At 43.6% G+C, this 27,698-nt stretch overlaps 2 protein-coding genes and 1 non-coding gene across 4 annotated transcripts; 2 read left to right on the top strand and 1 right to left on the bottom strand.

The window, feature by feature from the left end:
* Positions 1 to 2,386: 2,386 nt before the first annotated feature.
* LOC137867107 (natterin-3-like) lies at positions 2,387 to 9,370 on the top strand. Its single transcript, XM_068703541.1, has 3 exons — positions 2,387 to 2,452; positions 7,075 to 7,132; positions 8,272 to 9,370. The coding sequence occupies exons 1-3, from the start codon at positions 2,387 to 2,389 to the stop codon at positions 9,360 to 9,362; spliced, it is 1,215 nt and encodes a 404-aa protein (XP_068559642.1). The 3' UTR covers positions 9,363 to 9,370.
* A 966-nt stretch (positions 9,371 to 10,336) lies between these two features.
* trnar-ccu (transfer RNA arginine (anticodon CCU)) lies at positions 10,337 to 10,409 on the top strand. The gene has a single exon. It is a non-coding gene; the product is annotated as a tRNA-Arg (tRNA).
* Positions 10,410 to 11,501: 1,092 nt separating this feature from the next.
* On the bottom strand, positions 11,502 to 23,373 carry fam189a2 (family with sequence similarity 189 member A2). 2 transcript variants are annotated; one of them, XM_068703537.1, is made up of 11 exons: positions 22,715 to 23,373; positions 18,733 to 18,789; positions 16,755 to 16,865; positions 15,173 to 15,292; positions 14,688 to 14,795; positions 14,399 to 14,532; positions 14,147 to 14,282; positions 13,881 to 13,947; positions 12,621 to 12,833; positions 12,175 to 12,527; positions 11,502 to 12,057 (listed from the first exon to the last, which is right to left on the bottom strand). In XM_068703537.1, the coding sequence occupies exons 1-11, from the start codon at positions 23,000 to 23,002 to the stop codon at positions 11,755 to 11,757; spliced, it is 1,890 nt and encodes a 629-aa protein (XP_068559638.1). In that variant the 5' UTR covers positions 23,003 to 23,373; the 3' UTR covers positions 11,502 to 11,754. The 2 variants fall into 2 exon arrangements, with proteins under 2 accessions (XP_068559638.1, XP_068559639.1); XM_068703538.1 differs by lacking the exon at positions 16,755 to 16,865.
* Positions 23,374 to 27,698: the final 4,325 nt, after the last annotated feature.

Consider the following 27,698-nt stretch of genomic DNA (forward strand, 5'->3'; position numbering starts at 1 on the left):
ATGAGATAGTTAACAATGAACATTGTCTTGGTGAAACTAACCTGTGAATTATCAATAGAAGGGATTGAATGTTTTAAATAAAAACTGTGGGAAAAAAAGGGTTTATATAACTGTGAATGAATGCTCACGGTGTCTGATGCTTCCTTGTGTCACTGTTTTCTTTAATAGGTTAATCATCCATAAACGTGATTCTATCCGGCCTTGTTGTTTTAAAGGAAAAGGACAACTGATTTTCTGTTAGGGTGGCTTGTGGCCTTATGAAGTGTGCTTTTGTTCCTGTTTTTGAAGTAGACAAGAGTCTTTTTATTCCGCCATCGCTACCTCTACCACCACTGACCATGTAGGGAGAAATTATCTTGGGAAGAAACTATGTAGAAAACAGGTCAATAATTCACTGATTTACTAGTTTACACGCACAGAGCTTCTCTTCTTTTCTGTTTTACTAAACGAGGTAACACAACCTACAGCAGGGGTCTTCAACGTTTTTCAGGCCAAGGACCCTACTACCCTACTATATACAGTATATTGTATAAAATTATGTTTTATATTAAAATAGGCCTATAGTGCCATGTATAAACATACCTTGTTATTGTGCATTCAATACTAAGCTATTCAAATAATACACAGGTTCATATCTTCATGTTTTTATTTTAAAGGTACAGTGAGTAGGGAGGCTGTGACACTGACATTTATGAACACACTGTATGATAATCATGCATACAAGCTATTCAAACTGACGTTTTTATTTTAAACATAAATGTGGAAATGAAAATGAGTGATGGCCTATTAGTACCACTGCCATGTACAAACATACCCGTTATCTTGCATACAATACTGAACTATTAAAATAATGGACAGATTCATGCTTTGAAAAAAAAAAAGAAAAAGAAATTCTAATCAACCAAAAATTTCGCGGAACCCCTGCAGTACCTCCGGACTCCATAGGGGTCACGGACCCCCTGTTGAAGACCTCTGGTATGGACAGAAATACCTCAACTATGGATTATGGAATTTTGTATGTGGATTCATCTGTTCCCCAGAGGATGAATCCTTCAGATTTCTGTGATCCCCTGACTTCTCTTGTAGCACCACCATGAGGTTGACAAATATCGGTTTTGAGTGAAATGTCCCGACAAATATTGAATCGCCATGAAATCTGGTTCTGTTCCCTTCAGGATGAATCGGATTAATTTAAATGATCCTGTGACTTTACATTTTTTCCACTACCATTAAAAACAAATGAATGACATTCCCATCAGCCTCAGCTGTACAGTGCTGTGTTCAGAGCTTATTAGCAAATGCAAGCATGCTAACATGCTAAACAATGGTGACTAAAACAGCAGTTAAGCTTTCAAACCGCAAATAAAGGCATCGTCAACCAATCAAGTTGTGCAGAATGGGATTAACAACCCGGAGGCTCCGCAGTCTGTCCTCTTTATACACTCTTGGTCCGAACCAAGACGGCAAACTTTACTTCTCTCATAGACCTTGACAAAGGGAGCGCAGACCAGATCCGACCCGTCCGTTCTTCCCTTCGGCCCTGATAATGATTAGATGGGCATAAAAGTTTAAATATTCTCAACTTTTTAGCGCCAGCAGCGGAGTCGCATCGCTCGTCAATGCCACACTTGGCCCCGATCAAATCAAGCAAAAGGCGGGCTCTACCACTCACTTCCTGTTTTGATGCCGGTTGATGTGGTAGGGCGGTTTTCAAAAAAATTTTGTTAAACACATACGATTGGTTGAACACGTTCCACAGGTGCACCACGCCGTTTAGCCTGACCTGCTTTGTCAAGGGGTGTTTTTTTTAAACGGTGAGGTTGCACCTGTTGCGACGCCTCTTAGTGTGATCGGGGCCTTTCACAATAAGAGCCCACATATCGTGTGTATGTGGTATATTGGTTGATCGTTGATCATTTATCGAACCCTCAAAGTGGGAACCTGAGTGGGATTCAGTTTCTGAACCTCTTAAATAGTTGATTAGGCGTGACATTCGAGAGGTCGAGAACATCTCGTTTAGAACCATAGGAGAGGACAATCTGTCAATAGAAGAACGACAAGCATTAAATAGAATAAAACGAAACCAGGACATTGTTATAAAACCTGCGGATAAGGGATCGAAAATAGTTATTATGGACAAAACCCAATACCTCACAGAGGCTAACAGACAACTAAATAATGCTAGACATTATGTACCTCTGACTTGCTCTCTTCAATTGGAGACGCAGAGCAAGATCCGGGAGATTGTTGTAAAACTATATGAAAATAAATATATCTCTCCGAAACAAAAAAATAAATCCCTTATCTCAGAAAACATCCTAGCTATGTGAAGGACACTTATGACTTTGTTAATAAGATCAAAACAATCGATGTACCTCCTGGAGCAATGCTCTTCACTATCGACATAGATGCGCTGGATACCAATATAGATCCTCAACTAGGCCTTAGAGCAGTGAGACAGATTTTTAATAAATATCCTGACCCGTCTAGACCGGATGAAGCCCTTCTCTCTCTTTTGGAACTGGGTCTGACACAGAGCAACTTTGAATTTGACTCCAGACATTATCTCCAGGTACATGGGACAGCCATGGGAAAGACGTTTGCTCCAGCATATGCCAATATATATATATAGGATCATACTGATTGGGAGCATACTGTCTTGCCCAAATGCTGTAAGATCCCATTATTGGACATCCGGTACTTGGATGATATTTTTGGAGTCTAGAGCCACTCAGAGTCGGATACTGAATGGACACCATAATTCGATCACTGTAAAGTACAATTTACAAACTGAGATCATCAAATTTTGGGATACTGAAGTTTTTAGGATGAGGGGGGATGATGGTCGGGGGGTTGTCTGGGGACTAGAGTATACTTTAAATCAACTGACACCCATGCCTTGTTGCATAAAACAAGTTACCATCCTAAACATACTTATCGTGAAATCCCAACTGACAAGGTTTAGAATATGTACAAGACCGGGTGAGGTCGAGGTGGCAACAAGAGTGCTCTTTAAAGCCCTCAGAACAAGGGGCTACAGTAGGACATGTCTTTTTAGGACATCAGCCTTTAAGAGGAATACAAATCTAAAGGATCTGTTGGTTCATGCCTCCTTAAGTAGTGGAAAACAACAACAAAATGACACACATTTTAGATCGGTCAAATACATTACAAATGTCTCAGTGCTCCGGTCTGGCAAACCTTCCAACTGGGTTCGTCAAATCTGGTGTATGGGATCGAGTGTAAAATTTGTAATAAATTATATGTTGGACAGACAAGAAACACACTATAAACATATATATTGTATCGATCGCATGGAGAAGGCAACAGAATTATATGTGCACTTCCGGAGACATGGCAAAGACAATCTAATGATCTAGGGACTTGAGTCTGGGGTGCTGGTGGTCCAGAGCCCAAAGATGGTAAAAAATTAAAAACAATGCTGCCCAGCGGCTTAAACGAGGTGTAATAAAAACTTTAAAATAGAGTCATTTATCGTGAGTAAGAAGACGGATGAAGATAAACTTGATGTGCCCGCGCTCTCTGCTTGCATTTGATCTAATAAACCTTGAGAAATCCAAAATCCACTCTAGCTTACTAGCTTTTTCCCGGAGCCTTCAGCCAGATCTCATGGTCTTCATCGGGGGGTTGAGTTTGCTCCGTCACTTGGTCTTCAAGAAACAAAAATATCACGACACAAGTTTAAGTAGAAGAAGAGCATTTGTTAGTACTTCTACATTCAAATTGACATGTGTGGATGTTATGCAATGTAATATATGATATAATATCATGTTCAAGCACTACTGCACTGCTGTGTGAGATACTGAGATGGGGACTGGCACACCAGCTACAATGTCTGGTGAGAAATTAGTGATCTTGCACTGCCACCTGCTGGATATCTGAGATATTTCAGCTTTTTAAGAATATGAATACATCTCTTTGAAATTCCTCTAGGGACTACTTCTACTGTAGTGAGAATTTATGGCTCAAAAAGAAACAAATGGAGAAAGATTGTAATTGCCACAGGATTGTTTTTGTGTCTCAACATTTACAAAAGACACATAGAAAACATAGTAAAGTTCTATTGAACATTGAAACCACAACATATTTGTTCTTATTTTGTCCTCCAGGATTGACTTCTTGCAGCAACAAAAGCAAATTCTATAAGAATAACTTAAAACCAAACAAAAACACAAAAAATGATTTACAGTATTTTCTTTGCTCACTCTCGCTCACTATCTTGTCTGTTCATGAACATTCTCATTTAAGCTGTGTGGAAATTATTGCTTTTTTAATTGGGTGCATAAATTCACTTTTTTCAGACTAACCTTCTGAAATAAAGGATGACTACTGAACAAGTGTTTATGAATATATACAAACTGACTTGTCTTTGCCCTGCAGCTTTAAATTCAGTTCACTCAGGTGTGAAGTGATCTCAATGAAAATAAAAACATGCTATTATATTCTTCTTCTCCTCTACAAAGAGAACTTTGTGTGCAGGAACTTTATCTGTGGTTATTGAACCCACTTGTTTCAGTTCTATTCTCTCCTTTACAGCGTAAATTCGTTGGGCAGCGAATGAATGCGCTTCAATGAAAATGTAATAATTTTCAATTATCTACCCGGTTATAAGTCCAGGTCCGCGGTCCACCTATCAGTGAGCCCTGTCCTACAGCAATAAACAGACTTTTTTCTATGTCTTCATGCTTCTGTGGAAAAATGTCCAACCCTTTGCTTTTCTTCACACTGCCTGACAGCTGAATGATATCTCATCTCTGTCATTCTTTAACTGCAAAGAAATTATGTGGAAAACGTTCACACAATCGCACAGCATGAAAATCAAATCATCATCAGTCATACCACAGATAAAGCTACTGGGAAATTCTCGTGAACTCGATGTCTCAGGAAACGTTGAGTTAAATTCTTCAAATTTTGGAACAAAAAGGTCCACATGGACTCAAGGTTGAACTGATTCGATTTTGGTGGTAAAATCATGTTTTTGGCCATAACTTAAGAACGTATATGCTAATTATGACAATTCCACACAAATGTCTAATAGGATGAAATAATGAAGTGATGACATTTTGGACGGGCGGGGTTGTATACTGCAAACTAGTCGGCAAAGGCATACAACCGCGGGGCTGATTCTAGTTTTCTCTCTGATCTGTGAAAAGGTGGTTGAACGTCTTTATGTGTTTGAATTAGTTTGCTTGTTTTCCTTTCATCTTTTGTCTGGTCTGCTTCCACAGATTCCTTAATTGATTAATAAAGGATTTTTTAAAAACAAAATGGCTCTTCCTGTCTCTGTTTTCATCATATCAAGACTCTTTTAATGAAATCGGCTTTAAATTAATTAAATCACATGCATTTTTATTCAGTTAAATTTATTTTGAATAGCCCAAAATCACAATTAAAATTGAAATTATTCATATAACGAAAGTAGTGAGCAGAATAATGATGGAAAATGACGACTACTAATAAGAACAGACGCAGTGGATATAGTTTGGGTAAAACTCGTGCCCTAGGCCTGCTTTAAACCGTGTTTTAATTGTGTACTTTCAGTTTTTTCTGTCTTCTTAAATGTAAATTATTGGCCCTCATTTGGTCACATTGTGTTATTTTCGTTTGTAATTCCGCTGCTGTTTAGGACTTTGTGACTAATGTCTAAAAAGCTCTTTATGAATAAATCTTACTTACTTATGGAAGAAAATAGTCCAAATGAACCAGCGCATATAAACCTATGATTTTGCTGTCTTACAGACTAACATGTCGCCCAAAGAGTTAATTCAGTGTAAATTGTCCTACTCTGTAGATTGTCACCTGATAATGAATTTAAGTTCTCGTGTTCTCGATTTCTAGTTCAACCACTGGAGAGCATGTTTATAGCCGTTTATTGCCAGTGTCATTGGAGTTTCACAGTTCAAATTCTGAGTTGCTGACATCGACAGTTCTCAACACTCCTTAAACGTTCGCTGAAAGATTCCACAAAGATTAACACAGCGAGAGGGTTTCAGGTAAAGCCCTGTCTTTGAGATCAATGTTCAATGACTGAGGGGGCGGGGGAAGAATCTCTGTCATTCTTTAACTGCAAAGAAATTATGTGAAAAAAGTCATACCACAGATAAAGCTACTGGGAAAAACTATCTTCTTGACCCTGTGACTCATGACAGTAAAACACTTCACGTCTGTCCCATTCTTGTGAACTCGATATCTCAGGAAACGTTGAGCTAACTTCTTCAAATTTGGAACAAAAAGGTAGATTAGATTTTGGTGGTAAAATCATGTTTTTGGCCATAATTATCAAAATGTTCGAAAATTGCAATATCTTTTTCATTTTGACATAAACATTGTTAATGGAAAATCAGGTTACATTGTTCATATTGCATTATGTAGCTTTTTTCTTTTCCATCTTATTATGGTCATAGAACAGCCTTAAAAAAAAAATTTTAAATGGAATAATTGTCTTTTTATATTCATCTCAACTCAAATAACACATACATTTGTGGAAAATTATAATGCTACTGCGGAATTCATTTTTCATTTTCAAGTTTGCATTATTGTGTTGAAGAAGTCCTCATTAGGCTTCCATACTACACAGCTCCAGAACAAAGACCATATATGAACATAAAAGAACACACCCAGGGAGAACTACAAACAACCTAGAAGAACATGTTTGAAAGTCACCTTCACCTGAACTTTCCCCGCCCATCTCCGTATCTGCACCTCTTATAACCGCCTCTTCACCACAGTCACTGACCGTCTATCAAAGCTTCAGTGTGCATCACGTCTTTGTTCTCTAGCATCTGTTACCTGTTTGCTTGAACCCAACTGTTGCGTACCTGCCTGCCTGACCCTCCGCTGGACTTTTGAACGTCGTGACTGTAAGTTTTTGCAACTTTCCCATAAATCCACCAAAGTGATTCTGCTGCTTTTGTCTGCGTTAAGTTCTTTTTTTTAATAAAATGAATGACAAATAATATAATAAACCAAACACTGCCTTCATTTTAATTTTGGTATAATGCTACAAACTGCTGGTAGGTTCACTGCAGTGGTTTTGTTCTGTTTCATCTGCAGATGAAGCTGTCTGTGTTGCTGATGTTGGCGCTGCCAGCTCTGACCTCAGCAGGCCTAGACAGCTGTGAGAAGTACTACAAACCAGGTAAACTGAAACTGACATTACAGTGTGAGTCTTCCATGTTGCTTGAACACGGATTTAATTTCAATTGATTTAAGTTGCAAGTGTTGCAAAGACATGCAAATCATTTCGGTTTGATGTGCTGACGATTGAAGATCTCAGTGGTGATTAAATCTGTGGTGCGTTAAGCGTTGCTGAATCACATTTGAAAATTCAAACGCCTCCATTTCCAAGTTTCGCCATTTGTGCATAACTTGATGAGGATATAAAGTGTGTTAGCACAAATGTAGGAAGCAAAAAAGACATGACCATAGAAAATATTTAAACTGAAATTCTTCATTTGACACAAAAAAACGTCTCCAAGCGCTACACTGGGCCAGTAGGTGGTGATAAAGGCTACGTCAACAATACCTCAAATACCATAAAAGAATATTCTGAGCATGCTCAGTGAGCTTATTCAATCAACAGCTAATTCCGTATTTATTTATACATACTTGATGTTTGGTTTCACGGTAAAAAAATAAATTTAACTCTTGTGGAGTAACGATGAAGGTGGAGTTCCTGCTTAGCGTCACTTTACAATATAAGGAGATGAAAACACAAGAAAGCGTTGATTGGGAGTCTAGTTATACAAAACATTCAGACATCTCAGTGGTTTTCAAGAACTGTATCCTGCAAAGGAAAACTCTGAGAAGGTTGGGAACCAATGAACCTGAATTGGGCACGCAGAGTGGTGTTGCTTTGCTTCGAGCTCTGTGAAGGTTTACTTCTGGTCCGTTTGCTGGTTGTTGTTCGCGTGAAACCATCTGTTACTTTGAGAAGTCATTGTTTCTGTTGTACGTGTCCACACAGATACAAAGTATACAGTTTTTAAAAATGTACACCTTAAAAGGCATTTTAAAACTCTGTTGCCCTTGTTGAGTCACTGCAGGCTTTTCCTGTCTCAGATATCCAAGTTCTCTGGAAATTACAGTTGCTGACATCACTTTAATTGTGAATTGTCCGATAAAGAATTCTTCAAAACTTAGTTTAAAAAGGATTAGGAAAGATTTGATTGAGTACTGATGTCATTTGGTTTATACATAAACTTTGTTCCCATCTGTGTCTCTTTCCTTCTTTTTTTTTTTTAAACAATTCTGTTCTTGGTCCAAATCTGGAGGACATAGTTCCGATTATCACTGATACCGGAACGGCAAACCAGGCTATTCCAACTCGTGTAGGGATTGAGAATTATTCAGAGAAGGATCTCCAGCTCAACAATAATCAAACCAATCTAGAATGGCAGACCTTTAATGGCTCTCTCCCCAATGGAGCAGTCTCAATCTACAACGGATATGTTAAACGCACCGACTACGTTTGCCAATTCTGGTACAACTCCGGCTTCTACAACCCTGGCATGGATTCGATTCCTTACTGCCACTACACCCATGGGGGGTCTGGGTTTGTTGGCACCCCATTTCAAATCCTGGTCAACAAAGACAACTTTGAGTTTCTGGAATGGAAGGAAGGGTACGACGGTTCAGTGCCTCCGAATTCAGTCAAGACCTGCACTACCTGCCAAAGATATGTTGGGAAGAACATGTATGGTCTTGGAAAGGTGGATGTTGAAGATAAGGTCTTTTACTATCCCTGGAGCGGTTCAGAGTATTGGTCCAGGTCCTACCAGGTCCTGACCTTTACCAAAGATGTATACAAGGAGCACTTGTCTGATGTCAAGTATAAGACTGATGGCATTAAACCCATTGAGTATCCTCCAGAGACCATGCGCAAGTCTGCCATCACCAACAGGGGCTGCCAGACAGTGACAGGGACAGCTTCCCTCTCAAAGATGAACAAAGTGGATCAAACGTGGGAGATCACCTTTTCTATCACAGCGGGCGCCCAGATCAGCATGACTGCCAAACTCCCCTTAATTGCTGAGACACAAATTCAGCTTAGTGCGTCAATGACCTTCCAGTTCACCAAGGGGACAACTTATAGTGAGTCCAACACCCACACTCTTAATGTTACGCACAATGTCCCACCAAACCACTCCTGCGGTGTCAGTATGGTGGGGTATCAGTACGGGGCAGACATCCCTTTCACTGCACGCGTCAGCCGCACCTACAGCAACGGGGAAACCACATGGACGTCCATCTCTGGGACCTACAAAAGTGTCCAAATGGCAGAAGTAAGGAGTGTGGTGGATCCCTGTGAACCTCTCCCTGATCCCACACCCTGTCCCTGAAACAATGATGGAAGATGAGATTCAATTTCTGACATATTGTATGTTGGATACCCTTAACATTGTAATCAAGCTAAAACATTAACCTGCTTTTATGTTTTATTTGCCTTAATATATCTTATAAGACAATATAACGACTTGGCATTAATTGTTTCTTCAGTTTTTCAACAATTAAAAAATTGCATTTAAGATTTCATTGTTATGCATAAAATAAAATCCCATGCAAACTAAATCTGTGTCACAGTCACTCAAATATTCAATCAGCATGCATGTTACAGTCAGGAACATTAGCATGATAATGCTACAAAACAACTACGATAAATGGGTCAAACTTCATTGTTGCATTGTTGTTTGGTGTGCAAGGACCCAGATGTTCACAGTAGGTGTTACAGCAATTAGACGTTTGCATTGAGCATAATGAGATTAAACAATATATAATAAAGCTTCAGTCAAAGTCCCCTAATTGTCTTGATTTGAACTTTAAACAGCAGAGTGGCGCAGCGGAAGCAGGCTAGGCCCATAACCCAGAGATTGGTGGATCGAAATCACCTTCTGCTAACAGCATTTCAGTGTCGCTGACTGACATGGTGACATGGATTAATCCAACAATTGTAGTCACTCTGAATGGGTTAACATAGGCCTACTAATAGAGTGTTATTATCCTTTTTGCTCACTAAAAGGATAATAGTTTCTACAAATCATTCATTTTATGTCAGTCCACACTGCAAATGTCGGGAACAACAGTCAGTGCTGCATACAAAGACTTCTGAGCACCATAGCATTTGTTTTTGCTTCGCGACATCAATGTATTGGTCTCATGTTCCCCATATTTTCAGTGCATACAAAGACTTCTGAGTCTCATGTGGGGTGATGAAAAGCAGAGTAGCGGAGCGGAATATCATTCATTGTATGTCAGTCCACGTGTTAGGAACAACAGTCCATGCTGCAAACAGGGACTCTCTGACCACACCATCAGAGCCCCAGTGGCCTAATGGATAAGGCACTGGCCTCCTAAGCCAGGGATTGTGGGTTCAAGTCCCATCTGGGGTGCTCTGCAACAGAGTTGTGCAATGAAAGTATGCTGGGCCCACAACCCAGTGGTTACTAGACTGAAACAATCCTCTGCTTTTTGAGTTGAATTGAGTGGGTAGAAATAAATCTTGCTTCCCAAAGATAGCTCTGCTTCCAACATCTCACGTTGGGGTTGGTGTATACATGCATCGCCACTTTCCGTCAAATTGGTTGACGGTCTGTATCACCCGTGGGTTTGGCCGTTCATATTCAGAAGTACAGATGTTCAAACGATGTGCTACAGCGGCAGGGAAACTTAAGGTTTGTGGATTCACACCAGAGCGCTTCACACGTTGCAGATAATGCGTTAAATTCATTGCAAATAAACGTTTTGATCGTCCTTGTTTGGATGAAAAAAAAAGCAGTGTTGACTGTTAAGGTTATTTAAACTGAACTCAAATGGTAAAGCAAAGAGTATCAAACAAGCATTTACACTGAAGGCAGTAAGCTTCGCAAAAATGTGAAGTCACAGAAAAAATATTCAAAAGTGTGTAAATTGATATTTATGTAAATAAAATGACAGCTGCAAACGTGTAATTCAACATTTACTCGTCTATTATTCATCACAAATGGCAAAGCAACGATTACAACCTCTCGAATCGGTTCACTGCAACTTCAGAAAGTGACGAATTTGCGCAAACTTGTCTTTTGCAAAGCTTTGCTTTGATATATTACGGTATTTAAGGAGTAAATAAACGCTCCTCATAACGTGAAGTAGCAGCAAAATGAGACTGCCGTCAAGCCGCTTGGATCTTGATGCTTGTCTATTCGTGGCGGTACGGTACGGGTGCTTTATCTTAAAATTATCGATTTTAAAAAAGGGAGCTCCAAAGTATCAAAAAATCACCACTATTGCGAGGCCCGCTGGAGGGAAGGGAGGCACGGGAGAGCCAGCCCATCAGACGCCTGCTAGAGGTAACATGAGAGGTTTTTTAAAGGGACTCTGGTGGTCGGAAACGCTACCGCTTCTGTCCACAGGGGGCCGCCAAAATCAACAACAGAAATGAAAGTTCCTCGTTGTAAATTAAAGATGGTGTGGGCAGCAAGTACAAACCGAAGTAACTGATAATCCACAGGTGAGGGTTCAGTTTATTATCATAGACGGGAACAAATTCAAACTTATTACGATGTCAAAATAATCTCATAGCAAACAACACATTGAATGCTGGGTATTATGTTTCAATACAAGGTGTTTTTGCCCTATTTTCTGTATTTCACCAGTAAATTGTCAAGAAATGCACTCATACAAACTCATCTGCACACATCACACATTCTCAGATCCTCCTTAGTCCAACAGGTTTGTTGTTTCACAATTGGCTGTCCCTCAAAGCACCGTCTCTCTAAAGACTCCGATCAGACTGTGCGGGCGTTCAGGGTGGTCCAGGCGGGACCCTGTCCTCGACCCCGCCCCCGAACCCCCTCTCGAGGCCGCCCTCGACCCCGCTCTTCCTCGTTGCTCCACAGACTCGCAGGTGAAGGAGCTGAGGTCCCCGCAGCTCTGCAGGTGCAGCAGACCGGGCCTCCTCCTCCTCCTCCTCGGGGGGCGAGGGAAAGTCTGGGAGTGACTGCCCGCTGGCTGCTGGGGCGGTTTAGGCTGACCGGGACCCATCTGTGAATCAGTGAACACCTGAAAGCCAACCAATCATTTGTGTTACGCTCCTGTTCAAGTAAACTACTAAATGGTTGGACTCCCCAACAAAGATGTTTGTATCACATGCTTGTATGTTTCTGTATGAACTCCGACCTGTTCTATGTAGCTGGCACAGCGCACAGCCTCCTCCATGTGCTCCTGGTCCGACTGCAGGACATTCCGTATGCTGTCCACCAGCTCCTGGACCTCGGGGGCGAGCCCCTGGGCGGCCGGCTGCTCCAGGATCTTCCTGACCAGCTGCTGCGTGTGCCGGTAGCTCTGGTAGTCCACCATGGAGGAGGGCCGGGGCCGACGGGGAGCCCTGCCGCCGCCGCCGTTGTTGTTGGTGCCCCGTCGCAGCGTGACCTGGCCCTGGGCACAGGCGGCCAGCGTGGGCTGGGAGGTCTGGGTGGAGGAATCTGTGGTCTGAGGAGACGGGGCTTGGGGGGCGTCGCTGCTGCTCAGCACTATGGCGGACAGCAGAGGGGAAGAAGATGGTTCAGGTTCCCTAAACAACCCCTGTTATCGGTATATCCAACTACATTTGCAAACAAGCCAACCTTTAGCAGCAAGGTCCATCAACACTGGGTCACTGTTGGAGCGCTGGATCCTCGCCTTCCTCCAGTGGGTCAGTGCGGGAGAGGGCTCCTGCTGCTGAGGAGGAGGAGGAGGAGGAAGAGGTGGAAGAGGAGGGGGTGGTGGGGAAGGCGGAGGAGGAGGCAGGATCTGGGGCTTGGTGCCCGGTGATGCCGATACCATTTGCGGACTCCCGTCTAAGACCGAATACAGACAGGTGGTGCTATTAGAACAAGTTGTCACAGAAGATGGGCGGATGCTCTGAGGAAACACATCAGACCCAGAGACGCTGATAGAGTAACTGCGCCGTGATTAATTAATTTCATGATTAAAACGGCCTCAAAATGCCATCAAAATCAGCCCAAGTGCTTCAAGGCCGGTTCTGAGATAGAGCCGGCCGTTTGGGACTAATCTACGTCATGAACCACTGTTAGTGATAAGACTGTTAACGATGCTGTGACTAGAGTGTGTAGGTGAAGCATTAAGTTGTTTGTTTAGCTCATTTATCAGACAAGTTAGCTGGCTAACATTAGCTCGTTAACTCCACCGTGCTGTCATGCTAACGTTAGCTCGTTAACTCCACCGTGCTGTCGTGCTAACGTTAGCTCGTTAACTCCACCGTGCTGTCATGCTAACGTTAGCTCGTTAACTCCACCGTGCTGTCGTGCTAACGTTAGCTCGTTAACTCCACCGTGCTGTCGTGCTAACGTTAGCTCGTTAACTCCACCGTGCTGTCGTGCTAACGTTAGCTCGTTAACTCCACCGTGCTGTCATGCTATACAGAGAGACTTCGCCTCTCTGTATACTTTAGTAAGAAATACAGTAAAATAATAATAGTGAAATATGAGTGTGCATGTAAACACTGAGGTAAACCGTAGCCAAGAAAACCCACTGTGGCACACACACACACACACACACACACACACACACACACACACACACACACACACACACACACACACACACACATACAGTAAAGCTTTCACGCAGACAATGAAGCCCTGACACAAATCAACCTTTAGAGAAGTGGCAGCAACTAAAAATGATAAAACAAGCAAAACATGTCTACATAGTTTGCTTACACAAGCGAAGCAGCCGGACAGTTTATTACAAATGACACCGGCGCCGCGTCAGCGTTTTGTTCCAGAGGGCGGTACAAAGACACACTCTGGAGCTCTATGTCCGGTCAGCATAGAATCAGGCCTGCCCCGCCCCAGGGTGTGTGTGGAGATGTGTCCTCCTACCTGGAGCAGATGACGCTGCTGGTGGAGTCGGGTTCGTCGTCACCTCCGTCAGAGCGATCTCTGTCTCCTGAAAGGAACAAACAGTGAGGAGGTCGTCACAGAGTGTTGGCAAATTCTAAACGTCTCTCTACGCTCAGAACTCATGAGCCTGAGCAGGTCAGAAAGGCATCTGTGGATTATCTCGAGGGACCTGGTCATTGTTTGTTGCCGTTGACTTTTAAAATGTTTTGGACTGTCCCTTTAATCCTTTTGTATTTGGAGCGCACCTGTGCGGCTGCGTCGGCGGAGCTGCCGGCGACGACCTCGTACGGCGGCGGGGGGTCTAGCGGACAGAAGACCTCCACCCCTTTGATCCGGGTCCCGTAGATGTGAGGGAGAGGGATCACGCTGTCCCCGAGGATCCTGAAACACGCAAGTCAAACTGACAAACTGGAGAGCGAGTCCACCAACAACAGGACTGAAGATGAAAGTGTGTGTGTGTGTGTGTGTGTGTGTGGGGGGGGGGGGGGGGTTGTTACCGGCGAGCCAGGCGTGGCGTGTACGAGTAGAAAGTGGAGAAGTAGGATGGGGGAGGGGCCGGGGCCACAAACTCATCCGGGTCTGGCACCTGAGCGGGTTCCTCCCTTTCCTCGACAGCGGCCCTGTGCTCGTCCTATCACAGACCAGGGGGACACGTGACATCACACATCATGCTAAACGCTAGTACAGGGCGGGAGGCTGCCACACCGACCCGTTGTAGTTAATGGGCCGACACTGCGTGTGTGTGTGTGTGTGTGTGTGTGTGTGTGTGTGTGTGTGTGGTCATACCGGGCACTGCGCTCTTGCGGTGAAGATCTGCAGGTATCTCAGGGCGGCCGCCATGAGGCACACGGCCGTGGTCAGAGCGTTCAGAGCGCACAGCGCAAACAACACTTTCTGGGGGGACAAAAGAGACACAATCAGATCAGGTCAAAGGGAGTCCACAGTCGTCCACGGTTGATCAACGGACCAAGGGCTCGATAGGGGTCGCACTGTACCCGGTGCAGGACTGGACGAGGGTTTTATCAAACAAGGCAGGAGGGGTGTTGACCTATCACCTCAGACGCTGCATTAATCAGAGACGGTTGAAAAGCCTTTTGGGGGTCTTGGACTGACATCAGACCACAACCTCCTGCCGCCTTCATCCACAAGATAACACCGTAAATGTAATTAACTATTTGAATCAAACGCACCTTCTCCAAAGAGAAACAAAACAACGAGAGCGTCTAACGGCTCGGCTCGAGGAGAACGCGTAGAGGTAGAGGTAGAGGTACCTTGAGCAGGACCCTCATGGTGCCGCAGGAGGGGGCGGGGTGCAGCTCCAGCAGCTTCTCCTCGGGACATTTGGAGCTGGGGGAGAGGGAGCAGCAGTAACACACATCTCCAGCCTCGCTCTGCAACAACACACACACACACACACACACACACACACACACACACACACACACACACACACACACACACACACACACACACACACACACACACACACACACACACACACACACAGAGAGGGTTGATTTTGATACCATTTAAAACGTTTCTGGATTCACGACGTCCCAGAAAGAACAAGGTCTCTTCTAATAATCTACAACAACACTACAACAACATCTACTGAGGATGTTCATGGTCCCGAGAGGCTGAATCCTAAATATTCTGGTGCCCCTCCCCCTCTAACCTTTAATGACATTAAATTCTATTGTATTCTCCCCTGTTCACAGTCTTTATGCTAAGCTAGGCTAACGGCGTTGTGCGTAAATTATGAACATATCGCACTTTGGAAAGATAAGCAGGTGCGATACGGAAGGAAGGAAGGAAGGAAAGAAAGGAAGGAAGGAAGGAAGGGAAAGAAAGACGTGCGCGTCTAAAATAGAGATTTGGAAATATATGTGTTGTATGACATTTTAAAACTCCCACCGCTCGTCAATGTCACACTCAATCAAATGAAGTTAGAGGCGTGACCTCCACTTTGCAGCCGGTAGATGTAGAGGACCATGCAGATGAAAGGGTGACACTAATGGTATGAATTGACGTTTCATTATTATTTTTTTAACAAAGGCTCTTGAGTTTGCATAAACATGAAAATAGGGCCACACACACACACACACACACACACACACACACACACACACACACACACACATCCCTCTATTTTTAGAGCGGAGGGAGAAACACTGCATGACCCCCCATCTATTCTTATACCTCCAGCTCCCTCACATACAGGACAGATGGACAACAAGATGCGTGGAGACCAGAGTGACGGTGAAAGAGAGGTGGGGGGGGGGGGGGGTGGAGGCCTGGCAGAGGGGAGGAAGGAAAGACAACACAACAGCAGGAAGAGTCAAAAGGTCACATGGAGGAGCTCCGGCCCGGAAAAACCAGACTCATCACATTCCCTGCAGCCCGACCGGCAAAGATCTCTCGTTACCGGGTCACAGCCAAGAGTGATGCTGTACGATACGACAAACTGCAGACGTAGTTACACACACACACACACACACACACACACGGACCGCCGTGTGTTCAAGGAAGATCAACGCATGAGAATAAATCTATTTTATTCAATAAATAGTCAGAAATAAGAGACGAAATATACCCCCAGAGCCACCTGCTGCAGGCCAAAGAACTGACAACCTTATGTGTCAATCAAGGCTCAAGACATTTACAATGTTTACTGAGGGAATAAATCAAGAGAGAAGTAGAGTCATTTTAGACTAGACTTCTATACAACCAGAGGAGTCGCCCCCTGCTGGACACTAGAGAGAATGCAGCTTTTAAGACACTTCCGGCAGAACCGGAGGTTGCTTCACCGAAACAAAACTGGACATAGACACAGAAAACGGGTAACGGCCTCACCAGTTGGCAGCTTGTCATACTGGACACCAGCTGGGCTCCCTGGCAGCACAGGATGAATCCAGCCAGGTTAAGGAGCACACACACCAAAGACAGCAGGACAAACACATTGACCTGGAGATGGAGGGACGGGGAGAGAGAGAGAGGGGGGGGGGGGGAGAGAGGTAGGATGAAAAGGGAAGGGAAGATGGATTATTGTGGTTTGGACACATGTGTGTAACCCCTGTGGACATATTGTGTAGAAACAGATCATGATGAACATGATGAAAACACATGGTGAGAGACGGTGAGACGACGGTGAGATGACGTTACATTTACGTGAACCTTACGTGAACATATAGAAGGAATGTTCACGTCTATTTTATGGAACGTGTGTTACTTTCACCAGCTAGTCATCCAGTCCACGAGTTCAGGCTGAGGTTTTCTGTATTGATCGCGGTTGCTGGATACCTGATGATCGTCGGTGGTGCCGGCCGGCATCGGGACCAGACTGAGGTCGCCAGAGCAGTTCGGGCGGCGGAAAATGGTGACGGGGGTTCGGGCAGCGACTCGGCAGCTCGGCGCGTCTACAAGTGAGTCGATAACCACGGAGGCTAAGCTCTATCCAAGTGGACCGTTGGCACAGCATCTCGGCGATGGGCCGTAAAAAGGGCGAAATTACAATAATATAACGCTACTGTTTAAAAATGAAAGATTACATGTATTAATCAGAACACATACGAACTCTAAATATATCAGAGCGCTAGATGTATTTAGAGTTTATGAATGATTCTCTCAAGCCTGCTGGGGGAGGCAGATAGAAGTACGTTTTGTTACATTATCTTTAAGAATAAAGTGAACCTTGTTAAATACTGATTTCTGATGTATTGATAGCCCACAGCTATAAAAACAGTAGTCCATAAACTAATGGGTGATGTCACAGTGTCTATGGTTCAAGGACAGGAGGACACAGCGGGGGGGGGGGGGGGGGTACCGACTTATAAATAGCTGTCTCCACCCGTCTGACAAGATGATCTCAAGTCAAAAGGAACACCGTTGTCTCATTGTGTCACACCTCCAGCTTCGTGGGCCATCAAACACTGTTGGTATCAATGAGCTCTCTCCGTGCGCTCAATATTTTATTACATTCTGGCTTAAATGGAAAAGCTGGAGGACACAAGTCAGTGTGGATTTCTTCAGCACTGTTGGATTAAGAGTGGGAGAAAGAAATGTATTCATGCAAGAAATAAGATTCTTATGAATTTAATCTTTTTCTACAAAAGGACCCTTCAGACGGACGGTAACCCGACACACTTGTGTTGGGTTGATTTCTGGTTTTGCTGGTTTTGGTCCGGTGCACGAGCTTACACCAGTTTGACGTTATGCAAACCGGCTGAACCGGCGTTCGTCATTATGACACGTTACATCAGCAACCTGTCGGCCCAACGGAGCCCTTTGTGTCTACAGGCACTGTACGTCACCAGAATCTCTCTCACGCAAACGCTACAGCGACATCCTATAAAAACCAATTTACTTCAAAATAGAATACCTCTGTCTATCGACCTCCTGCGCTGGGTTTCAGCACCCAGGACAGCAACACACACACACACACACACACACACACATCCTGTACACATAACAAATAGCTCTATCCATCTGGGAATAATTCTTAATATGCAAGGGATAATGTGTCACAATGGATGAATCAGTCTCACTCTGTTCGCTCTGCTACAGCCGTATATAAGTCGCTGCTAATGCTAACCTGACATGTCCTGTTGCTGCTGCTTCAAAATAAAAGAACTGGGGAGAACAACGAGGTGGCTTTTATTGTGAAGCGGTCACAGGAAGCTGGCTTACTGACAAAGCAGCTGCTCAACCACCGTTTATTGTATCGTTAAACATCCGTTGCTGCCACCATGGTAATGATTTGATTCTAATTCAACAGCAACACAATATCATGCAATCATTGCTTTACAGAAGGAAACCAAGAACCAAAGCTCACCAGTAACAGCATGGGCCTTCTCCATGTTGTGAGGCCTACGATGCCTGACAGTATGACCTGGAAACAGACAGAGAAAAATTCACTTTCATGTGGTGCAACAAAAAATATACACGACACAGAATTAAACAAACAAACACCCATGCACATATCTAACAATCTGTAATACAAGTGAGTCCAGTCCATCGCTGTGCAGTCTCAGAACCTATCGTTATCAGTCAGGCGACGGATAAGCCCCTGGGTAAGAGGGGCTACAACTCTGGAGTTCTGGTTTAGTCGGCGGATATCTGTGCCAGGACTTTCTTCTCCGTGCCCTGCTTGTTGTTTACTTTCCGGTTTGCAACTTGAGATGCGAGACTGTAGTTGGAGTCGAGAGACGACCAGATTGTTTCTAGATTGTACCTGCATTCGACCGAAGCAGAAACAAAAACACTTCCAATATCAAAATCTTGTTGCAGAGCAGTTGCAGATCCCGATCCTGAAATAGAAGAATCAACAGGAGAGGGCTACTCCTTGCAAAGAACAGTTTGACATCCAGGGTCACTCCCAGGTTCCTTGCCTTCCGAGTTGGCACCCCCACGGTGTTGTCAGTGGTGGACAGGATCACAAACTCGGTCTTGTCCAGGTGGCTTTTTCTTGTGTTTTGTTAGCACGGAAAAAATACTGTTGTGGGGCGAGCTGGCTAGCTGCCATTTGCTTAACTTTCTGTTCTCACTCGGCACCGGTGTAGGACGTGTCATCATCTGTGGCAAAACTTTTCTATGATTGCTTTTATTTTGTGGAGAAGCTGCCTCGTTCAAGACAGTAACTCACCTAGTGTTAAGACTAAGAAGTACAATTCAAAATGGACCATGGGCCGCAACTGGCCCGCGGGCCGTAGTTTGGACACCCCTGCCTTTGTACCACAGTTGTTCCTTTTGTCGTTTTGAGTTCAAAAGGGCCACTTCCTGGAATGTGGGATAATGGTCGTAAATAGGGATCGGTACCATAAATTGGCCAGTTGTCCTTTGGTGTCCTCCTCGAGCCTTGCAGGCCGTTTCCTGCCTCATGAGATCAGAACTGTGGGTGAAAGCTGAAGTCAACATTCGCTACGATCTTGCTCGAATGAACCCTAGTTTCTGCCTTCTGCAGGAAACATATCTGAACGTATAAAACTGAAAAACAAAATGGATAGATTAAGTTTATTTCTGCGTCATATAATTCTAAAATAAAAAAGGAGCCACTATTTTGATCAATTCAAACATTCCATACCATAATAAAGCAACAATAATAGACCCAGATGGTCGTTTTGTTATCATTAATTGACAATTTCCTCACTAGAAAGTGGACATCTTTCATCGAACTGAATGACCCCATAGAAATACCACAAACAGTACATCGGGAAACAGGTGAAACAGTTCTTAAAGAACATATCATTTCATATTCCAAACAGAGGTAAAAACAAGAACAACAAAAATAGCAATGGTAAACTCTTCGCTAATTAGTTGAAGAGACACAACAACAAAAAAATCAACATCCATTCCTTCCTTGCTGGATTGAACTTCCAAATTTATCCAAATATCCACAGGTCAGACCAACCCACCACCTCAGAGGAAGCCTTCTTCTCCAACAATGCATCACCTGCTACTGATGGCTACCCAGTGTGTGGATGAAGCATTAAGTTGTACTCATTTACTCTGGTTCTCTATGTGTCACAACATTACTCCACTGTTTGGTTCAGTCTTTACTGCAAAAACGTCACCTCAGTGAGTCCACGACTTGCCGAAAGTTGGTTTAAATATGTAGAGAGGTCAGCACGCTACAACGGACGCAATGGCAACAGTACACATAAAAATGCCCTCCGCTCTGACCATCCTGCTACGTCATCCACCAACACGTGGCCTCTATTCAACCTCATCAGTTCATCCCAGAGAAAACCCTTCAATACTGGATAACCACTGGATGCAGACCAGACCTTTGATAAAGTCCACTGGACATTTCTTTTCATAACCCTCAAAAAATGTGTTTGTGGGGAGTCGTTCATTTCATGGATGAAAACTCTTTACAACTCACCATCTTCATCAGTTAATAACCAACAATCACACCTCTCAACACTTCACAGTGCAGCGGGGCACAAGACAAGCATGTCCACCTTCTCCTATTATCGAACCATTTTTAATCAAAATTCATAAAGTTGGAAGAACACTCCTATCACAGGTATAGAAGCAAGACATCTTCACCACAAAATCCGTTTATATGCAGATGACATCCTGCTATACCTAACAAATCCCTCCACAGCCCTTATATATCCATATTCTCAAAAGTGACCACACTAAACAAACCCCATTTTAACCTACACACATTGTTTTCTTAGTCTTTCGTTTTGTATTCATTCAATTCCCTTCTACAAATACACAGCTCCCTCCTCACTCCACTATAGTACAGTCCCACCAACTTCCGTGTTCGGCTGCCGCCAAGCATACAGAACCACTAAATCACTGCCGTACTGTAACACAACACGCATACTATATACTGTGTAACACCCGGTGTGAAGCACAGGAATGTTGCTGCAGAGGCTGGAGAGCTGGAGCGGATAGGCTTTGTCCTTAAATAGCTTTTGAATTGATGGAGACATATAATACGAGCAAAGAGGAGATCCGCTGCGGGAGGTGAGGGAATTTAATCGTCTCCAAAGGCTGGAGGGGCAGCGAGAATGAGATGATGTGTGAGTGGAAGACGAGCCGGCGGGACACTGGGGGGAACAAGCATTTCTCATTTGTCATGAACATATGATTTGGATATAATGCCATATAATTCAACTAGTGATCAAAAAGGGATGACAGTTTAAAGGAGTAGTCCAGCGTTTTGAGCTGAAATGAGCGCTGTTCGCCATCGTACCGCTGTGTTTCCAGGATGTGTTACACCTGGCTTTGAATATAGACCAGGAGCCAGAGAGGAAAACGCTGGCTCAGCTCCATCAAAAGTGAAATAATGTACACATGTCCCGCATTCCCAGCTTGCTTAACGGCAAGGATTGGTAATCTTGATTACGCATCATTTTAAAAAAGACAATTTCAACAAAAATATTTGTAAAAAAAATTGCAAAATATTACAAACCCAGCCTTTTTTTATTGAGTACAAATACAAATGTAAAGGCAGCCATCTTGGTTTTAAGAGGAGTTCACAATGGAAAAAGAAAACTTTATTATTAAGATTACTCCATTCAGCACCGTCTTTATATTGCTCATTAGCCGAGTACGGCGTCTATCTCGACCGGTCTCGGGCCCAAGTTCAGCACCGAGTCTATATAAGCAACTGGCAAGTCGAGCCGCAAGTCTCTGAATGATGCCCGTTAAAACGACATTCGCATTTGAAGAAGTCAAACCAACAAGTTCTGTCAAAGCAAGTCTCACGTCAGTCTGGGACAAGTCAAGTCTCAAGTCCTGCTTCTCAGCAGCAGGTCAAACTGCAGGTTGTTGATGCAGGTCTTCATCCAGAGACCTGCATCACTTTAGTTGGATGCCAAACCTGAAACGGGAGCTCCTGGACTGTTGCTCTCATTGCACAGAAACACAACTTTGTGTTACTAACTACTAACTTAAGTAGGTCGTAGTTGAAGCCGGTCGGTAAACTGTGATGGATGGACAGTTTTGGGTTGTGTGTCATGTAATTCTTTTAATAGTTGCCGTTGTTTACGCTTCCAAATGAGTTTGGACAATCTGCTACAGCCTACCAGTGGTTGTTGATCTGACACAATACCTCTGAGTAACAGTGTCACTGGTATTCATGGGGAACAGGCGTTATTACAGCATTATATAGTTGTGGTTTCCGTTTTGAAAATAATGCGTTTGTCACTGTTTATATATTTATATCTATAAATATAGATATAAATATATATATAGCTTGTGTTGAGCTCTTAGCAAGCGACGGAAGTTGAGAGTCACGGTTGTCCGTTAAACACCATGCACACCGACGAGTGATACACGAGCCCCGGTGGCTAACTCACCGAGGAGCCCGCCCAGAAGGGACAGGAGTTCCGTATGGGGGGCGAGTTGCTGAGGGACAGAGCTCCGAAGCACAGCACCACCATGGAGCCGCCGAGCAGCAGCTGCAACAAGCCCAGCGAGAGCAGCGGCCGCCCGGGCAGCAGCAGCCGAGAGCCGCCGCCGCCGCCGCCGGTGATCCGCGAAGAGGCGGACAAGCCACGCGGTCGGTTTCGGTAAGGCTGCTCGGCGAGCTGCGGAGCCCCGACGACCGGACAGCAAGACCCCGGCAGCACCACCGGGAGCGACATCTAAAAAAAAAAAAAAAAAAAAAAGGCTCGACGGGGCGGGATGGAACCAAAAAGAAAAGCTCAGAATCCGTCGCTCGGGCGTCTCTTTTTACAGAAGCGTTGTTTTCACGGATTCACGGGGTGGATCCTCGCGGAGTCCGGTGGAGCCGCTCGGTGCCCCCGACATGATGGCTGTCCGGGTTTAAAATAACACGATCGCCGAGCTGAGCCGAGCGGCAGGGCTTCGGATTGACTTTCACATATTTTGGCAGCGAGGTTGAGAAAAAGTGAGGACGGACGGGGGAGGGGCAGAGCGGCCATGTGTGACATGTAAACAGGACCGTTTGTCTTCTCCAGACCACCTAAACACCCCGCTGGAGATAACGTGTAGAGTTGAACGCTGCGCAGAGCATTACTCACACGTTTAACATACAGTCGTTCACATTGTTTACCATGCATGAGGGGGGGGGGGGTCAGTGTGTGTCAGGCGCGTGCGCAAACGTGTGAAGGACTCGGGCTTGAATAGAAAAAGGGCACCCCCAACCTCCCACACCTCACCCCCTATATATATACATAAATATATATTCATACATACACACATACATATGTATATATATACATATATATATATAAATATATATACATACATACAGTATATACACATACATATAGACACATACATATATGTGTATGTATATACTGTATGTATGTGTGTATATATATATACATACATACAGTATATACACATACATATATATAAATACATATATACTTAAAAATATATAAATACAGTATACACACATACATATATGTGTATGTATATGTGTATATATATATACATATATGTGTATGTATATGTATACATACATATATACAGAAATATATATACAGTATATACACACACATATATATGTATATATATAGATAAATATACATACATACATATATGTGTGTTTATATATATAAAAATATATATATATATATATACATACATACATATATACATAAATATATATACATACATACAGTATATACACACATACATATATGTTTATTGTTGGAGGCTAATTGAAAACAACAATTAAGATATTGCTGGAATATGTATCAAATTTACATGATGACAGTTTATAACCCATAGAACACTGTTAATAAATAACAGGTCTGATAGGCAAGTATGTGAGAAAGATAAATGAGAAATTATACTCACTGATAAAGATCCATTTTGCCGAGGTCTGCAGGGTCATCCTGCAAGCCAGGTTGTCCTTGCACATTGCATGGTCAGTGAAATCTATGACAGTGCGCATAGATTTAGATTTATGGTCCCAGTGGGCAATTTGTTTGCACCGCCAGTACAACAAGCACCCACTGGTGTGTGGCCTCTGATTTTGAAGCCTTGAATTCAACGTTTTGGTCGTCGCCATCTTGGTTTTTTTTTTTTAAAAGAAGTGACTCCAGAGGGTGGAGCTAAGTACAACCAAACGTCGAATAAGACATTTTTAGGCTTAAAGTTAAAGTTATTAAGAAGAACACATGGACAAGTCCCACACTGGACAACTCGCACACTGGTGAACCTTGTGGTAGCAACCTGTCAATCAGCGTGTAGCCCCGCCCCTAAAGCATCCCCTGCTTTATGGTCTGTTTGACTCTAAATGGAGCATAATGTACTAAATGAACATCATGCTGTATTGAAGAAGACTGTAAACTAGAGATTGAGACCATAAACTCATGTTTACAATGTTTACTGAGGGAATAAATCAAGAGAGAAGTAGAGTCATTTTAGACTAGACTTCTATACAACCAGAGGAGTCGCCCCCTGGTGGACATTAGAGAGAATGCAGCTTTAACAAATGAAGCATCGGCTTCAGGAGGTTGCCGCCTGCTACCAACACAGCCCCTTCTTAAATGACACAGGGCTGTTGCTTGCTCTGAAAACATCCTAACGCCCATGCTTCATAATGAGGAGGAGACAGAAATGTTTTTAGCAAACAAGTCCATGAAAGTAAATGAGAAAATAAGTCATTTTTCAGTGCCCTCTAAAATATTACAAAAAATATCCATACGAGTGTGTCATGATCGGTCACCTCCGTGGTTACGGTTTGGTTAGGTTTACTCACACAAAAACAAAATATATATATATAATATTTCAGTTATGTTGGCTGAGCAGCTATGCCGTTGAGCTGAATAAAAAGGTTGAAATAAACTGCGACTTCAATCCACCATGTTGATATATTGTAGCTACCTGGGTATGAATGATGCGTAACCTTCACACGCCGTCGTTTACCTGGTCCGTACCGGCAGCGGTGATAAATCTTCAATAATGTGCGTCATTGACCCGGCTGTGCCGAGAGGATCGGACCGACCGCTTCCCTGCCGTCACTAAATCTCTGCTGACTGCATGCCTTCACCTACGCACAAGACATGCCGTGTTTGTTCCACCTATTAATAAAAAGCACATCCTCCCGTACCTGTGGTGGTATCAAGCCAAGATGGTTTTGGTTCCGTTTGTCCACGAGTTCTGCCTCACCTCAATATAATGGAGGTGAATTGAGTTTGAGCTGTACTGCATTGAAAACTGACATTTCAAATAAATTGGGAGAAGAGGTGGAATCGTTGGTGGAGATGAGGCTGCTTGGGTGACGCAACAGAGGAGGCAGCTAGCAGCTAACGGCCTGAAACCAAATCCTGAGGCCTAACTCTAAGCCCTCATATCCATATCATACAGCTGTCATGAACAGAAATATTAGCTAAAGAGACGAAAAAGGCTGTAAACGTGTTTATTTCTGTTGTAAAGTTGGGCATTGTAGCCTCCGGTTCTGCCGAGTGAAACCAATCCTCTACCGTTTCTATCGCCGCTGTTTTCATTCGGCTAGTTAGGAAATCTACAATGTTTGAAAAGGAGCACAGTACATACACCACACGTGTAGTTAAGACTTTTTTGTTTTTATTTGGTGTTTTAAGGTGAAAACATGGAAAAAACTCAGCAGACATAGCCCAGTCATTCTTCTCATTCTCTCCGTCTCATTTGTAATGTAACCCTCTGCCATGACACGGTACAGTGTACTCCACGAGTCCATTGTGAGGGACATCGCTCATCAGCACTTGGATTATGATGGTAAGCACTTTGTAGCTTATGTGTGGAGGTAAAGAGAGAACTGAGATATACAATCAAGCATATTTAAAACATGTGGGACACCATTCATTCACACTGATGGTGGAGGCCAGACCAAATACAACGGACTGCCTCCACCATAGACACCGAGACCAGGGCAGAACATACACACACACCCCAACTCGGTGGGTTAGAAAATGTGGCTTCAGAACTAGAGTCTATTGACAGAAATGACTGTTGTGTCGTTTAATAAATTACGACACCCGTACCAAATACCAGTACCCTTAACGTGATACCGACACCAGTCGAGGGCGTCATTCGATACTCCATTTGACACCCATCTTGTGAACGGAAGCATTCGGTTGTGCAACATGCCTCCACCACCTGCCATGTTGTATACTTTTGAATGTTTTGGTGGCATCTCGGCACACTGGACTTCACCACACCGCAGACTGTATGGTTTGTAGCTGCTGCGGTAGTGGGCCAATCGTACGTTGCATTAAATCGAGAAGAACGCTTGTGGTGATTGGCAGCGAGCAAAACCATCATTATATTTCTAGACCTGGGTATTAAAATGATCAAATGCAAGTATCGTACGAATGAAGAACATTTCAATACTACTTGATACTGGTTTATTTCGGTCGATACCTTAAAGGTTTCAAGTACCGATACCCAGTCCTATTCGGCGAGCTCATAAAAGATTTAGCTTTTGCTGTTTTCCCCGTCTTGTAGGCTTGTGTAGGGAAATGTCTCAGGACATTCTTCCTGTATACTTCAACGTCTGCGGTTTGTTTGGAATGATAATAGAAGATGTGTCTCAATTCAGAGCCTTCCTCCTTGGAAGGACGCAGTCCACAAAGGAGTCTTTCATGCAAGGCTGGATTGGCAAACGTAGCTAAAGGGGGCCACTTCCTGAAAGCTTCCCATTGTCAACTTGAGCTTATCTCATTGGAATTTGGTTTGGCAATATGTACCACGTAATCAAATGACACGATGAGGACCCTCACGTGGGTCCTGCTTTATTGACCTTGAGTTCTCAAAGAGCAAACCCGTACGCACTCCCAAATCGTCAAACACTGACGCTTAGTCAGTGACCCTCGCGGCACCAGGCAAGTAACTCCGACGTAAACCCATCCACGGTATTATTAGACAGTTAGAGCAGCTGACTCAGCATAAAGAGCAAGAACGGGAGGAAGTCGGGGTAGATGGGTCAAACAAACTGGGACTATCACCCAAGAGGCCGCTGTTCGTGTCACATGTGAAAGCAAGTAATCGTTGACTTATTTTACCTTACTCTCGTTACATGACTTAACTAACGCTGTGTACGTAAGTTACGTAACAAACACAACCACAATCTTTTCCTAATGTGTTGCGAAGAGGAGTTCCGTTTCAAGATCTAGGCACAACGCCCAATGGCCCCCTAGCAAGTTCATCCAGCCATACCTTCAGAGGACTAACCCCGCTCCTCTTATTCAGTCTTCACAGGAATCTGAAATGGGACACAGCTTTGAAAAGTCTTTTGTATTCTATATTCTTCTTATTGTCACATAAAGATCGTTTTTAAAGAAAGGCTCACATATATGTAGTTTCATTTAAAACAGCTGGACA

Source organism: Cebidichthys violaceus, unplaced genomic scaffold (assembly GCF_023349555.1).
Source record: "Cebidichthys violaceus isolate CVI_PGR_0920_01 unplaced genomic scaffold, fCebVio1.0.p SCAF_9, whole genome shotgun sequence".
Lineage (NCBI taxonomy): Eukaryota > Metazoa > Chordata > Actinopteri > Perciformes > Stichaeidae > Cebidichthys > Cebidichthys violaceus.

What these genes read in the sequence shown, in the direction of transcription:
- LOC137867107 (XM_068703541.1), top strand. Translation starts at nt 2,387, where the DNA reads ATGCTCTTCACTATCGACATAGATGCGCTGGATACCAATATAGATCCT. An exon ending in CTCAACTAGGCCTTAGAGCA is followed by an intron (nt 2,453 to 7,074) that starts GTGAGACAGATT and finishes TTTCATCTGCAG; the next exon opens with ATGAAGCTGTCTGTGTTGCT. An exon ending in TCTGACCTCAGCAGGCCTAG is followed by an intron (nt 7,133 to 8,271) that starts ACAGCTGTGAGA and finishes TTTTAAACAATT; the next exon opens with CTGTTCTTGGTCCAAATCTG.
- fam189a2 (XM_068703537.1), bottom strand. Translation starts at nt 23,002, where the DNA reads ATGTCGCTCCCGGTGGTGCTGCCGGGGTCTTGCTGTCCGGTCGTCGGG. An exon ending in GAAGGCCCATGCTGTTACTG is followed by an intron (nt 16,866 to 18,732) that starts GTGAGCTTTGGT and finishes CTCCATCTCCAG; the next exon opens with GTCAATGTGTTTGTCCTGCT. An exon ending in CCGCAAGAGCGCAGTGCCCG is followed by an intron (nt 14,533 to 14,687) that starts GTATGACCACAC and finishes GGTCTGTGATAG; the next exon opens with GACGAGCACAGGGCCGCTGT.